The sequence below is a fragment of the Canis aureus genome, chromosome 23 (genome assembly GCF_053574225.1).
Source record: "Canis aureus isolate CA01 chromosome 23, VMU_Caureus_v.1.0, whole genome shotgun sequence".
Taxonomy (NCBI): Eukaryota; Metazoa; Chordata; class Mammalia; order Carnivora; family Canidae; genus Canis; species Canis aureus.
This window is the reverse complement of record NC_135633.1, coordinates 6,553,782-6,568,163: the sequence shown is the minus strand read 5'-3', so window position 1 is coordinate 6,568,163 and position 14,382 is coordinate 6,553,782. Positions and strand designations below refer to the sequence as shown.

Genomic DNA, 14,382 nt, shown 5'->3' with positions numbered 1-14,382 from the left:
GGGGGGGACGGGCTGCCCCGACAGCCCAGGGGGCTCGTCCCGACGCGGCAGCCGCCCGGGAGCCCTGCTGCAGGGGCGCGGGGTAGGGGGCTGCCCCACAGCCTAGGGGGCTCGTCCTGACACTGCAGCCCCCAGGAGCCCTGTTGCAGGGGCGCGGGGTGGGGGGGGCGGTGATGCCCTGACAGCCTAGGGGACTTGTCCCGACGCTGCAGCCCCCAGGAGCCCTGCTGCAGGGGCGCGGGGTGGGGGGCTGCCCCACAGCCTAGGGGGCTCGTCCTGACACTGCAGCCCCCAGGAGCCCTGTTGCAGGGGCGCGGGGTGGGGGGGGGCGGTGATGCCCTGACAGCCTAGGGGACTTGTCCCGACGCTGCAGCCTCCAGGAGCCCTGCTGCAGGGGTGCGGGGTGGGGGGCTGCCCCAACAGCCTAGGGGGCTCGCCCCGATGCTGCAGCCCCCAGGAGCCCTGTTGCAGGGGCGCGGGGTGGGGGGGCGCCGGGGATGCCCGGACAGCCCGGGAGCAGGGGTGCGGGGTGGGGGGTCCGGGCTGCCCCGACAGCCTAAGGGGCTGGTCCCGACGCGGCAGCCGCCCGGAGCCCTGCTGCAGGGGTGTGTGTGGGGGGGTGCCCCGACAGCCCAGGGCATGGTCCGGACGCTGCAGCCCCCCGGAGCCCTGCTGCAGGGGCGCGGGGGCGGCGGGCACGTGGGCTGCGGGGCGCGCGGCGGGCCTGGTGCGCGGGGAGGGGTCTCCGCGGGCCCCTCGGCAGGCCGGGGGCGGAGGAAGGGGCGCCGCGCGGCGGGTTTGGGCAGATACTCGGTGTTTTCGCTGATGAGTTTCACAGCCCGAGTCGGGTTTTCTCCCGAGCGCTCCACCCTCGGGGCGGATTTCGCAGGGCGGCCGGGCTCTGCGCAGCCGGAGAGCGGCCTTCGGGTCTTCCCGGGGGGGGGGGGGGGCGCCCTGCCCGAGGCTTGGGGGGTCCGAGGCTGCGTCCATCCTCCCGGGGGGGCCAGGGGACTTGTCCCTACGCGGAGGCGCAGACGTCCGACGGCCCGGCGCGGAGCACGGCGGGTTAACCGAGCCTGTGCGGTGCAGTCCCGGGGCTGGGGGGGGGGGGGGGGGCTCGGTTGCACCTTTCTGGGGAGCAGCGCCTCCTCCCCCCCACCTCCGCCGCCCCTGCCCCCCCCCCCCCGCCGCCGGCCGCGACTTCGCAGACTTCAGGGTCCCCCTCCCGAGCCAACCGCTCGCGCCTGGGAGCTCTTTTGTGGGGGAAATAAGATCCGCGGGCGCCCGGGAACACCCCCTTGGCCTCCGAGCGTTAGGATAAAGGCCCCGAGCGAGCGAGGAGCCTGCAGGGCCTGCCGAGCCCCGGGAGCCCAGCCGAGCGCCACCTGCCCCCACCTGGCGCCCAGGCCCGGCCTCCCCGCGCATCCCCCCCCCCCCGCCCCCCACCTCTCAGCAGGTGGGCGCTGCTCTGCCGCCGGGCCTAGCCTCCCAGCCTGGGCCGCGATCCATGGGGTCCTCCTCCGAGAATGCGCCCCCCTAGCCGCGGAGGAGCAGGGCTGGTGCGGCGGCCTGGTCCGACGTGGGCGCCCTGCTCCTGACCGCCTAGACAAGGTAGGGCTCGCGGGGCCGAGGCGAGGGGCGGGCAGCCGGCGCACCTGCCTCCCCGGGACCGAGAGGCAGCGGCAGGTGGGCCCCGGGCTTGTCGCTTCCCCTCCGCTCTGCCGTGTGCAGCTGTGCCTGCCCGCGAGGGGCGGGCGCCTGGCCCCCCGGATTGCACCGGGGCCGCAGGTCACGGGGTCGCCGCTAAGCTCTCTAGACCCTCGTCAAACCCGCAGCGACGGGCAGGTGGGCAGGTGTGGGGCCGTGCATGAATGCAGGTTCCTGGGGGGTAATCACCGTCTTGGCTCAAGGCTGCGAGTCTGTACGGTGCAGACTTCTGGAGGCTCGGGAAGGCCCAAGGTGTCTTGGTTGAAAACCAGGTAACGAGGCTCTTGACAGCTTGCCGAGTTTTGTGAGAACTACAACTGATGGGAAGGCCACGTTGGTATCTTTGGGGGTTTGATAGGTGCTTTTTTTTTTTCTTTTTTTTTTTCCTCATTTCTCTCCAGCAACGCTCAAGGTTTTCCGCTCAGTGTTTTCAGACTAGAGAAAAGAACCGAAGAGAAGGTAGATCATAGCTCTCGTCAACGAGTAATGCTGTGTAAGGTGTCTGTCCGAAATGTTGTTAGGGTCGATGGACTTTTTTGCTACTGTTCTCGCCCTATAGGAGACAATGCACAACGGGTTTATGTGTGTAGATATAATCAGCAGAGTGTAGATCGCTGCTAGCTCTCAACCACCTTGAGGTCAAGTGAAACAGAAATCTGTGTATCACAGCATCAGAGCCCCCGAAATGTTCTCATGAATTAAGGTTTACTGAATCAACTTAGATGGAATTTTGAAGTAAACCCTTACATAGCCCAATTGATGAATGACTTTCAGATGGTTTCCTATTCGAATGATGTTTCAAGTTCATCTGGTAGGGGTTCAATAAACCAGTGCTAACTTGTTTGGAAGAATAGAGGAGCAGGATTCTTAAAGACTCGAAAGAATTTCAAAGCCACAAGGATACAAGGATCCAGTACCCACTCAGTGTTCATTTTTTTGGTCATGATTTGAGAAGGAATCCTTATCACAGCTATACCATCATTTAGCTCAAGACAGATCATCATGGAGCTGCAAGAAGAGAGACTTCCTGGGGAAAAAAAAAAAAAAAAAAACCTTAACATTACTCGAAATTGGACACCAGGGTAGCTGAGTAGGATATTTTTAATGACTCTGTGACTAAATAACCTTGTTACTTTGGCCAAAATGTCGTAGGCCTCCAGCCTCTTATTAAAAACCAGGAATTTGGCTGCTACATCTTCTAAGGTCCGTTTGAGTTTAAATTAGGAAAATCGACAATGAGTGTCATTTTGTCTTTATTCTTGGTGCTTTTTAAAATTTGTGGACAAGTTGTGCCTCTTCGCTAGAGTGCAGGTCCATTTCTAAGATCTAGAATCATCTTTCTGTTTAGATTTTAGACTTTTATTTGCGAATTAGGCCCTTAGGTTAAGATTTGGCATTCGTGACATTGGTTGAGAATATGTCGCTTTGTAGAGATATTATTATTGGTTAGCCAAAATGAATCACATAGGAGGAGAGAACTCAGAATGATGGAAGAGCCATCCAGAGTGGTCCTTGGTTATTAGTTCTTTGAATCTCAATTGAAGGATAGCATTTTCTCCTTCCAGATTTTGGAAGGGGTTTTGACTTGAGGTATTATTGTTTAATTTTTTAAAATGGTGTTATTGGCCTATACATTTTGTTTCTTCATTGTCTTATAACACAAAATTGAATTAGAGATGAGAGTCAGAACAAAGTTGGCCTTTAGGGATGTGTCACTTGACTGTCGGTTCATTGCCACTCTATTTTAAATAGTTACCACTAAGGAGCATGTGTGTGTGTTGGAGCGGGATTGTGTAGTGACAACCTTTCTCATTTATTTTAGAGGCTTAGCATTCCTCTGTCTTTAACTGGTGTCAAAAATGAAGTATAATTTGTTACCAAACTTTGCTGTTAAGAATACAAGTGAACTTCTCATTTTAGAGCTTAACATTTCATTCATCACCTTGGGGTTTCATCCCCCCCCCCCGCATCAAGATGAAGAAATTTGGATTTTCCACTATTTTGGGTTTTATTTCATCAATACTTTGTTTTCATTTCTCTCTTTTTTGGCTTTTTTTTTTTTTAAAGTATCGTCCTATAAAATATTTGTTTTGTTACAGATTTTTTTCTTTTTAAAATATGTCAATAGGAGTTTTATATTGGCACATTTTCTGCAAGATGATTTAGGTTTAGCTAGTATTTATTGGATATGCCAAAAACCGGCCCAAGTATTTAATCTTCATAATTATATCTGAGGTATTTGCCTCCATTGTATGCACTGGGGAACGCCAGCACCAAGAAGAGAAGTCGTCTAACTGGACTCCAGCACTTCTCATTCTGAATCTCATCTTCTATTCATTCTTTAAAAAGATTTTTATTGATTAACTTATTTGTTTGAGAGACACGAGTGCACACGAGTGTAGGCAGGAATAGAGGGGGAGGGAGCGGGACAAGCAGACTCTGTACTGAGCGTGGAGCCCGATGTGGGGCTCAATCCCAGGACCCTGAGATCATGACCTGAGATGAAACTCAACTGGCCAAGCCACCCGGGTGCCCCCAATGGTCTATCCATTAATCAGGCTGCTGAGTGGACCTCATAGCAGACAGTAGTGATACAATGTTTATCACTTTGTTCTTATTTTTCTTTCTTTCTGATTTATTTTCTATGTGATACATTTTTTGATACCATGTCAGCAGTGCAGAGATAGGCTGGAAACCACCTTGGTCCTAATTGAAGCACACCTCTAGGTGGTGTGAAAGAATATTATTTTTTTCAGAGTCAGAACTATGATGTCTTCGACTGGGATTCTGGAGCAACAGACTGAACATGTGATATTTTACTTATGGAGTCATTAATTTTTTTTCTTTTTCCCCTGGGCTAGCTCAGTCTCATCATACTCATAATGGTTATTCCAGAATTGGTTCTACTATGGAAAGAAAGAAAAAAAATAATACACACACACATTCTTTGAAGAATTCTGTATTAAGTTTCTGCATGTTTTTCCCTTCAAGTTTTATTTTTCTGAATTCCAAATCCTAAGGATTGCGTTATCCGTTTTTAGGTAGACCCATAGAGCTTGGAGAAGCCACAGTTCAGAGAGGCATAGAAGCCTTTGAGTCCTTCTGTTTCCAAAGCAACTGGCTTTGGTTAGTAGTTACCAAGGTCATTTATCAAGCTTTTAAAATATTTGGATTATATGAATTTTCATGGTAACGTCTTTCGGTGTTTAGATTATATTATGCAAAACGTTTTCTTTCCCCCAAACCTAACTTTTTCCTTCAAATCTAGTGGACCCTTCATCATATTATTTCCCATCTTCAAAAGCTATTCTTTGGCATCTCCTTTGGTTTTTGGAAACTTTTGAATGAATTCAAAGGATCAGAAGGTACCTTTTTTTGTTATGGTGTGTTATTTGTGATCTAATTCGACTCATCTGGTTGGTTAAAGTAAAAAAATTATAGAAAGGCTACAATCCTGTAGTGATCTTTTTATCTGAGTAATCTAAATCTATCTGATAGTTATTCATTCCAGTTTAAGCATTTCAGTTAGAAACCACTTCACTGTGGGATAGCTTCCGCACTCTAAATTTCGATCCTTGCCAGATTCATTTCTGTGTTTCCTATTCATGTCTCTGCCATATTTAAATCGAAGACTTCCATGTAGTGACTTTCAACTAGACCACAATCATGCTAGGTTTGATGGTGATTTGCAATTCGGAAAATGGATCAGGAGAACTTGGGTTGAAATCCCAGTTTTTTTTTCCCAAGGCACATAAACAGAAAAGTCCCTATCTATGACAGTGGCTTTCGGTGTCCACATATTTGGCATATGTTTAATTGTTTCACTTTTATCACCTGCTGATTACCCACTAAGCCTTCTTTCTCCCACTTTTGCTTCCTGGAAAAGTATAATCCTATTACTGTTTTCTCCCCTTTGTATACAATTTGGATTATATCCGAAACAGCAAAACGAAGATGGCTTAATTACTCTTATTGTTTTTACTTAATGATCATCTATAAATATTAGAAGATAGTTTGAATTGCATTTCTGGCAAAATACAGGACAGACTACATGAGAAATAAATGTGCCACTGTCAAGGAAAAGAAAAACTTCACTGTTTGGAAGCATTGAGGGGAAGGATTGTGTCCCTCTGGCTCATTGAAACTGTTACATGCCATTAGGCCTACTGTAAACTATCCCTTGATGAATTCTTTGCTGGACAATAAGCTTAAGAATCTGAGGTGTCTTCTTGCTTTTACAGAGCAAGGTAGGATTCTGGGGCTTAAATGGAAGTTTGCAGAGCACATAATGGATGTAGGTAAGGTTACTGAAGTAGCACATCTCACTTTCAGGAAAGTAGTGGGAGAGATTGTGTCTTGAGAAGAAAGGCATTTTAGAGGTAACCCTTTTAAGATTTCAATTAGTTATTTAAACATATGAATCATGTGCTTAAATGTATTATTACTTAAATGTTTGTTTTGGGGGCTGGCCAGCGTATAGGAATCCTAACTAGCCACAGGGAGATGTCTTGTTTTCTATTTTTAAAAGAACTGGAGCAAAAATGTTTTAGATTTCTGGTATTTAATCACAAGGTTTGGAGAAAGATTCAGGACATTATATGAATAATGTGATGATAAACTGCAAAAAAGTAGGCAATGATGATACTCTGGCTCCTGAAATGATAATTTAGTAACATATGACAAAATGTATTAAAAATATTACACATTTGCACTGGCTCACTTCAGATAATTAGATACTATAGAGACTTATAAAAGTATTTTCAAAGACAATTTATGATAATTTTTTTTTTGCAAGAAGTTATACCAAAGCCTAATTGCTTTGGAAATGAAATTGCTTCTGATTTTAAATTATACATTTATTATGCTTTTTAGCTGTTTACCCACTTCATCGGTCTTTTCTGATACTACAGCAGAATGTTGGGGAGACAGTCACGTCATGCAATTTTCTGAACACTAGTGTGGTCTTATTTTTTTTTTTCAAAAGCAGTCTTGAAGAGGCAAAAAAAAAAAAAATTAACCTATGCTAAGAGATTTAGAGTTTGATTTTAAGTAGAAAGGAATACTTTGTGATGTCTCAAGGAATAAAACTGACGAAAGTATATACAACTTGTATTGGTAAATTTAAAAAATATAAATATAAATATTATATATAATATATAAATACATTTATATATATCAATATATAAATATTGAAACACAGCTGGAAACTCCAGTTTATTCTATCATACTTCTTGCCAGCTGTAAATGTAAATGTTTTCATTTTCATTATCATTTCATAATACACTCGGTTCACTATTTGGGTACAAAATAGAGTCTTCCACATTGTTAAACTGATGGATTTGTTTACCTTAGCTACTTCAATATTACTTGCATAGTCTTAGGTCCTATAAATGCTGCATACTGAGTGCTACGTGTCAAGGCCACGTGTACGTTCAAACATCTTCTCTATGACCCATGCAGGCGACTGCGCCACTCATAAGGTGGCCAGGTTAATGAAATCATCGCTTATTTTGTAGACCTAAGACATTTAACTACTTCTGCTCGAAAGATGATTGCAAGCAAAACTAGTCTGTGAAATATATAAGGTGGGAAGGTAAAAGTAAGATAAAAGAAAACCCTATGGCAGTACTTATTAGAATTGTGTTGGATTCTTGTGTTATCATGTGGGTTCTTGATGAATCTATTTTGTGAAATATATCATTCTGGAAATAATGCTGAAGAGCCAGGTTCAAGCCTGACTCTTGCCATGATCTTCTATACATGATTTTAGTTAAGTCACCTATCCTCTCTTTCCTTTTTTCTTTTTTTTGATTAAGTGTAAAATGAGAAAAATGTAGTAGGTACTCTCTGAAGGCACCGTCCCCCTGTCTCCCCCTCAATTCTCTAAACATGACTCCACCTGCAGAGAACCAAGTGCTCTGTTTAAGCTTCCAGGTAATAGTTTTAAGAGTAGTGACCTTATGTTTACAGTAAATTGTGCAAGTTATGTCCCTGCTTGCACTCAGTACTAAAATTCTGTGGAAATCTGTGGTTTCAAATATTAACTGAAACATTGGGAGTTTACAATTTAGATGCTAACATTTTAATCAAGCCCTTTTTATTGCTTTTGGATCAGAGGACTTTCTTGCCTTACAAGCTGACTTTTCCCAGTATACATCGATGTTTTATATGAGCTTAGAGCTCAGTGTTTGATTTTGCTAGTTGGCCTTAGATTGCTGCTGTTTCCTACCAGGTGGTTGGTCAAAAGTGATAGGCTCAGTACAGAAAAAAGCAAATAGTGTTTCATGGGGTTTAATAATTAATAACCTGACCTGTCATCAAAACGTCCCATGGACCTGGTTCCTTTCTCCGTCATTGGCAGAACGATTTTAACAAGAGACATCTATATAAAAGGCAACTGCTTTTTTTTTTGTTTCCAAAACAGGTACTACAAGTGGATAAATAATGTGCACTGCTCTGAGCCCAAAGGTACGCAGTGGACCTGGCCTCTCTGATATGCATCAGTATAGCCAATGGCTGGCCAGCAGACATGAAGCTAATTTGCTCCCGATGAAAGAAGATCTGGCCTTGTGGTTAACCAATCTATTAGGTAAGGTTATAAGATCTCATTTGGGGAGCAAAGATAACACGTTTGTTTTTTTTCTTCCCTCATGTCGTGTCCTTCACCTAAGCATGTGACAGCTCCTTGGGAAGAAAGATTGCATTATTTGGATTTTGCATCTGGGAAACCTGAAGCATGTGGAAGATTTAAATGAATTTCTCAATATCTCTTATGTTAACTGGGCTTAGTAATTCCACTGTCATACCTTGAAATGTGGAAAAGTGTGGTCCAATGGCTTGTTCCATCTGCATGTTGATCTGATTTATTTTTTATTTCTTTATTTATATCTCTGCTTATTTTCTCTCGTGCGGCTGACCAATTTGTCCTGTTCTTTTGACGTTGTACACAGGCCACAGTATGTGAAATCTGACTTCCAAAACTGGATTGTTTTGCCCTACTTTCATAGGACACCTTCTGAAACTGCTGAATACCCAGACTCTAGAACAAAAACATCTATCCTTTGTCTAAATGAGCTACCTGGGGTCATCCAGCCTTGAACTGAAATTTTTCTTTCTCATTTCACTTTTGTTTTTGAAGTAGTCTTCCAAAAGTTGTCTCTGAGAAAAAGGCTTGCCTCTTGTTAAGCCTCCCTCTTCTTTTCTGTTTCTATGGTGCTGCCATATTTGTGGGATAAAATTTCAACCATGTGCGAGATGAAATCGTGCATTTAAAGGATCACCATGTACAACAGCACTGTTTTCACTGGCAATTTTTGACAGTGAACAGAATGAAAACCTGAGGGAAGGATCCTTATAGACATCTGACATAGAAGATTTGAATATTGAGCAAACATAGAATTTATGTGGTGCTTTATCATTTGCAGAAGGGATTTCACTAATGTGATTTTCTTGTTTAAGGAATCCTTCAAGGCAAGTTTTTTTTTTTTTTTATCCCCACTTTCTAGCTGATGAAACTAAGGAGCTTAGTGGGGAGCATCCTGTTTAGATAAAGTCCTAGCAAGGTTTTAACAAGGTTCAGCAAGATTTTATCACATTTTAGCAAAATTTTCCTTTTGTTCACCATGGCTCTGGAGTTTTGCAGTTTTTTTTTTTTTTTTTAAGCCTTCATCCTAAGGGCAGATGTCTCCTTTTTTCCTCAGTGTGTACACTGTTTTTGACGACTCTATGCTGTGTAACCAGAGCTACTGCGTGTGGGTGTGCAGGTTATAGCCTTCACCAGGGTTCCCAGCCACAGGGTAAAGGCAGAGATGCAGGAGGCATTCTCAGCAAGACCCTTTTCTGTGCTATGGCACTATATCTGCTAAAAGGAAGGGGCTATCCCCTTTTTGTAAGACATTGGTACAAAAAGAAAAAAGGAGTTTTTATCTTTATCACATACAGGGAGTCAAGTTTGAACAGATGGATTTTTTTCTCTTTCTCTCTTTTTTTTTTTTAGAATTTTTTTGTCTTTCGAGGGTTCACTAGTGATCGTTACATAAGTAATTTGTTACTGACGTTGAGCTGTCGTCAGATATGGGCTGTGGCAAGGACAGCAGCATAGAAGGGAAGTTACAACCACTGCTCGTTGTGTTTGAACCCCAGATCTGCCACTGATTAGCAATATGATCTTGGGCAAGTTGCTTGACCTCTCTGTGTGCCTCAGTCTCCTCATTGGGAAAGTGGTAATAATAGTAGTGTCCCCTTGACAGGGCTGTTGTGGGCTTACATGGTTACAATATGTGTACTACTTAGTGCTGGGCATATTGTAAATACTGAAGGTTTTGTCGCTGTTATGCCATTTGTATATAGTTCAATGATAGCATTACTTTGATTTTGTGGGTAAGTCTGTGTATTCAACAAATATTTGAGTGCGCTGCAGCATATATTAGTCTAAAAAATAGACTCTGGGATCAGAATGCTTGAATTCAAATCTCCCCTCCGCAAGTTACCAGCCCTGTGATCCTAGGCAAGTGTCCTAATGCACTGTGCCTCAGCTTTGTCACCAGTAACATAACTATAGTACTGGTACCAACCTCATAGGATTGTTGGAAATTTGAATGAGATCACCAGCTTTAGAACAAGATCTGGCACATAATGATCAACTAGCTAGTAAATACTTAGCATTGTAATTAACTGTGTTTTAGGCACAGTCTGCTGAGTGATTAGAAATAAGGGTGCCGGTTCTTTTAGGGCTTGAAATGGATTGAAAAAGAAACGTTTTAAATAAGTAAGTGAATAAATAGTTCATGAATTGGGTTTGTTGTAAACACTAAAAGATACAGGCTACAATAATAATGTAAAAAGAGGGATGCCTGGGTGGCTCAGTTGGTCAAGCATCCGCCTTTGGCTCAAGTCATGATCTCAGGGTCCTAGGATCAAGTCTCCATGTTAGGATCCTGTTCAGCAGGGAGTCTGCTTCTCCTTCTGTGCTCTCTCTCTCTCTCAAATAAATAAAATCTTTTAAAAAAAGAATGTAAAAAGAATGACATGGGATTAGAATAAAACATCAGAGGGCTTGGGATGGGGGGGTCCTCTTTAAAAGGTCTTTTTTAATAAAAGATTTTATTTATTTATTCATGAGAATCCCCCGGAGACAGGCAGAGACACAGGCAGAGGGAGACTCCATCCCAGGACCCCAGGATCACGACCTGAGCCAAAGGCAGATGCTCAACCACTGAGCCCCCCAGGTGCTCCTAAAAGGTTTTCTGTTTAACTAAGAACTAAAGAATAACTAATAGCTAGCCAGACAAAGCACGGGAGAAGAGCCTGAGTGGAGGGAATGGCATGTACTGAAACAGGAAGAACTGAATGAAGGCTGGCATCAATAACAGTGATCAAGAGGGGGAGAATTTCATGCAGCTTGTTGGGGGTGGGTCACATACTGCTTTGAAGATTGTGTTAAGGAGCTTAATAATTTATTGTACGGTCAAGGAGGAGTCATTGACATGTTCTAGGCAGGGAAAGATCATCATTAGAGTATAGCCTGATTGTATAGGCATGCTCCAAGGCCCCATGACTTGTCATCAAAGGTATTTTATTTGGTGAATGTAATCATTTACAAAGCAGTTTGATCAGGGTAAGCAGCCCAAGACATCCTCAAAGAATAGAGAGTCAGTGTGTGTGTAATGGAAAGATCCTTGGACTCAAAGTCAGGAGACCTGGCTCCTAAATGGGTGTCAGGAGACCTGGCTTCTGATTCTGGCTCTGCCACTCAGTAGGAAATTTGCCCAAAGTCACTCAGCTATCTTTTCTGGGCTCAGTGTCCTCAACCATAAAATGAAGAGCTTGGAGTGGATGATCTCTAATGTCCTTTCCAGTTCCAAAAGTCTAGGTTTCCAAGAAATCCATCTCTTGAGACCCAGTTTGAGATCATCAATATGCATAAACAGGGAGAACACAATTTACATAAGTGAATAATCTTTCTTTTAAAGAATAAAAAGAAAAAAAAATAATGCTAGTAGTTGGTAACAAAAATGCAACTGATGGCTTGTGAAATTTCCTCAGAAAAGGAATCTTAACTTCAAGATATAGTCAAGGAAGTCAACAACCCTGTGTTGACTTAAATTCATAGAAGTAGATAGATAATGACTTTCATGTAAATATCCTCATGGTAACTTAGAAAGTAGACCAATAACTTGAGATTATTTGAAAGTGGTAAAACATTTGGAGTTAAGAAAACTAAGTTGGCTTAACTTTGAAATGAATATACTAATGTAAATGCTCTGAAATTGTTCATTTCACTTGTGTTTTTTTAATAATTAAAAAAAAGTGGTCTTCCTTCATCTTCAAAAACTCAAAAAAGTATGGCTGTGTTAGAAGATATTTGCATTACACATAATAGATACATTTAGATTTTACATATTTTGGAAATGAGCCATTAAAGTAAATTTTAAAATTATTTATTAGTGACAGTTTTATCACCTTGAATATTTGCAAATTTACACTGTGTAGTTCTCTTTTAATTCTTGTTTTTCATCTACTTGAAAGGTAGAGATGTTTTGAAAATAGTTTCAAAGTTGATACTGTCTCTGTGTAAAGTATCTGCATTTTTTGGAGAGGTAGACATTTACATACTAAATTAAAACTTTTATTTAGATGTTGCCATTATGATGTGACCTTACTTGTTTCTTTTGTTAACGGTTTTCTTTTGTTGTTGTTGTTGTTTTTTTAAAGATTTTATTTATTTATTCATGAGAGATACAAAGACAGAGGCAGAGACATTGGCCGAGGGAGAAGCAGGTTCCATGCAGGGAGCCCAGTGTGGGACTCGATCCCAGGACCCTGGGATCATGACCTGAGCCAAAGGCAGATGCTCAACCACTGACCTACCCAGGTGCCCCTGTTAGTGGTTTTCTAAATTCATGTATTTCTGGTCCTATATATAAAATGTCACTTGTAAGATGTAGATTCTTAAAGAACATTCAATATATTTAGGCTTCTTTGGTAGTTAAAAATGTGTGATAGAAAAAAAAATGTGTGATAGAGAAAAAATCGTTTCATTGGTTCATAGACTAATATTCACATTCATGCCATGTATGGAGGTATAATACATAATTTTCAGGTAGTATATACTTAGTAACAATAATAAATACCACCCTACATTCTTAGGTATAGAATTAAATCAACAGTAGCAAACTTTTAGATTAAAATTTATATATTAGAATATTAAATGCCAACCATCTTGTGATAAATTAACTAGTTAGGATGAATAAATAGTTATGGTAGTTGGGATTTATTTAAGAGATAGCATACCAACTTGATTCATGGCAAGATCATCATGTAATGTTTACTGACTACTCACATATCCTTGGAAATACCTACTGATCTTATTGAAAATAGTCTTTGTAGTCCAAGTATGTTTTCCAATAGCTGGCACCATGGAGCATTTATTACCAACTTTCAGAAAGGATCCCTTTATTCTTCCCTATAGAACATTTCTTTGGCCGCTGTCCTCTGCTACACATTAAATATATACATTTCATATTTATTTGCAGTCTTATGTTTTGTTATTTTTGTTCATGAACTTGCTATTGGCCATGGTTATTTAACTGTGTCCTTAGGACATGTCTGAACATCAAATCATTGTACAAAAAAATCTTGAGTGATCATTTGGTTGTCACTTTGAGTAGACAGCATATTATTAAATTAACAGTCCCAAATTATAGTCTCCACCCATCATTCAAATAGATGAGGCACATTCTATGAATTTCCTGGTTGCTCATGGAGTCTTGAAGATTGTTGTTGGCTTAACTTTGAAATGAGAATACTAATGTAAATGCTCTCAAATGGTATATTTCACTGTGTTTCTTTAATCATTTGAAAATAATTGTCTACCTTTATCTTTAATCAGTATTTAGTTAATAACACTAATATGAACCATATGGCAATATATTTTTGAGAAAATATTCTAGTTATTAAGTATCAAAGAAACTGACATTGTTTTTAAAGATTGTTTTAAAGATATATGTATTTGGCTATATGCAGAGACTTTGAGTAAATCATAAAATCTATTACAAATTATGTTATGTTTAATTGATTTCACTTAAATTTAGAAATGCATCATAACAATTGATATGATGATCATTTACCCTTTGTCTGACTTTCTTACATGCACAGAAAGAAAAATCTAGTTGTTATATGCTTAATGTGATCAATATATAATATTTTAGAATTTTCACTTATTTCTAAAATTAACCTATTTCAGTATTAAAAAGTTAAGCACCTATTTATTGGAGTTGCTGTTGTCAAATGCAACTGCTGTCTAATGAGTTCAGCTTTTCTTTCTTTTTTCTTAAAGCGCATTACCAGATCCTTATCATGCAGAGTTCCCATATTCTTGATATAGTCAAAAAAATTCTTTAAGAAAGGTGGTATCTTATGCTGGTTCAAAAGTTTAAAGAATCAGATTCATGTTCACAAGTTGACAGCTTTGAGAGAGATACTGCCTCATTTTTTTTAACCCAACTTTTCAAACAGAAGCAGCTTTATCTTTTCTTGATATAAATGCAGGATGGATGCTTTGAATCAGTGGGGAGCAGGTGCTGATCTAGGACTTCTGGGTATAATGAATCATATCCTATTTCCCAACCTTCAAAGCACTGAATAATCTGAGTTAAGAAAAGAGATGAACAGATT

At 41.7% G+C, this 14,382-nt stretch overlaps 1 protein-coding gene across 14 annotated transcripts in view; it reads left to right on the top strand.

The window, feature by feature from the left end:
* GAS2 (growth arrest specific 2) overlaps positions 1–14,382 on the top strand; it is a 150,535-nt gene that overhangs the window by 23,292 nt on the left and 112,861 nt on the right. For 13 of the 14 annotated variants that reach the window (XM_077866186.1, XM_077866189.1, XM_077866188.1 and 10 more), the window contains one exon: positions 8,132–8,296. In XM_077866186.1, coding sequence (XP_077722312.1) covers positions 8,152–8,296 — 145 coding nt within the window. In that variant the 5' untranslated portion in view covers positions 8,132–8,151. Of the gene's footprint in view, positions 1–1,465; positions 1,612–8,131; positions 8,297–14,382 lie in introns of those variants that run through there. The other variant, XM_077866191.1, reaches the window with a different exon arrangement.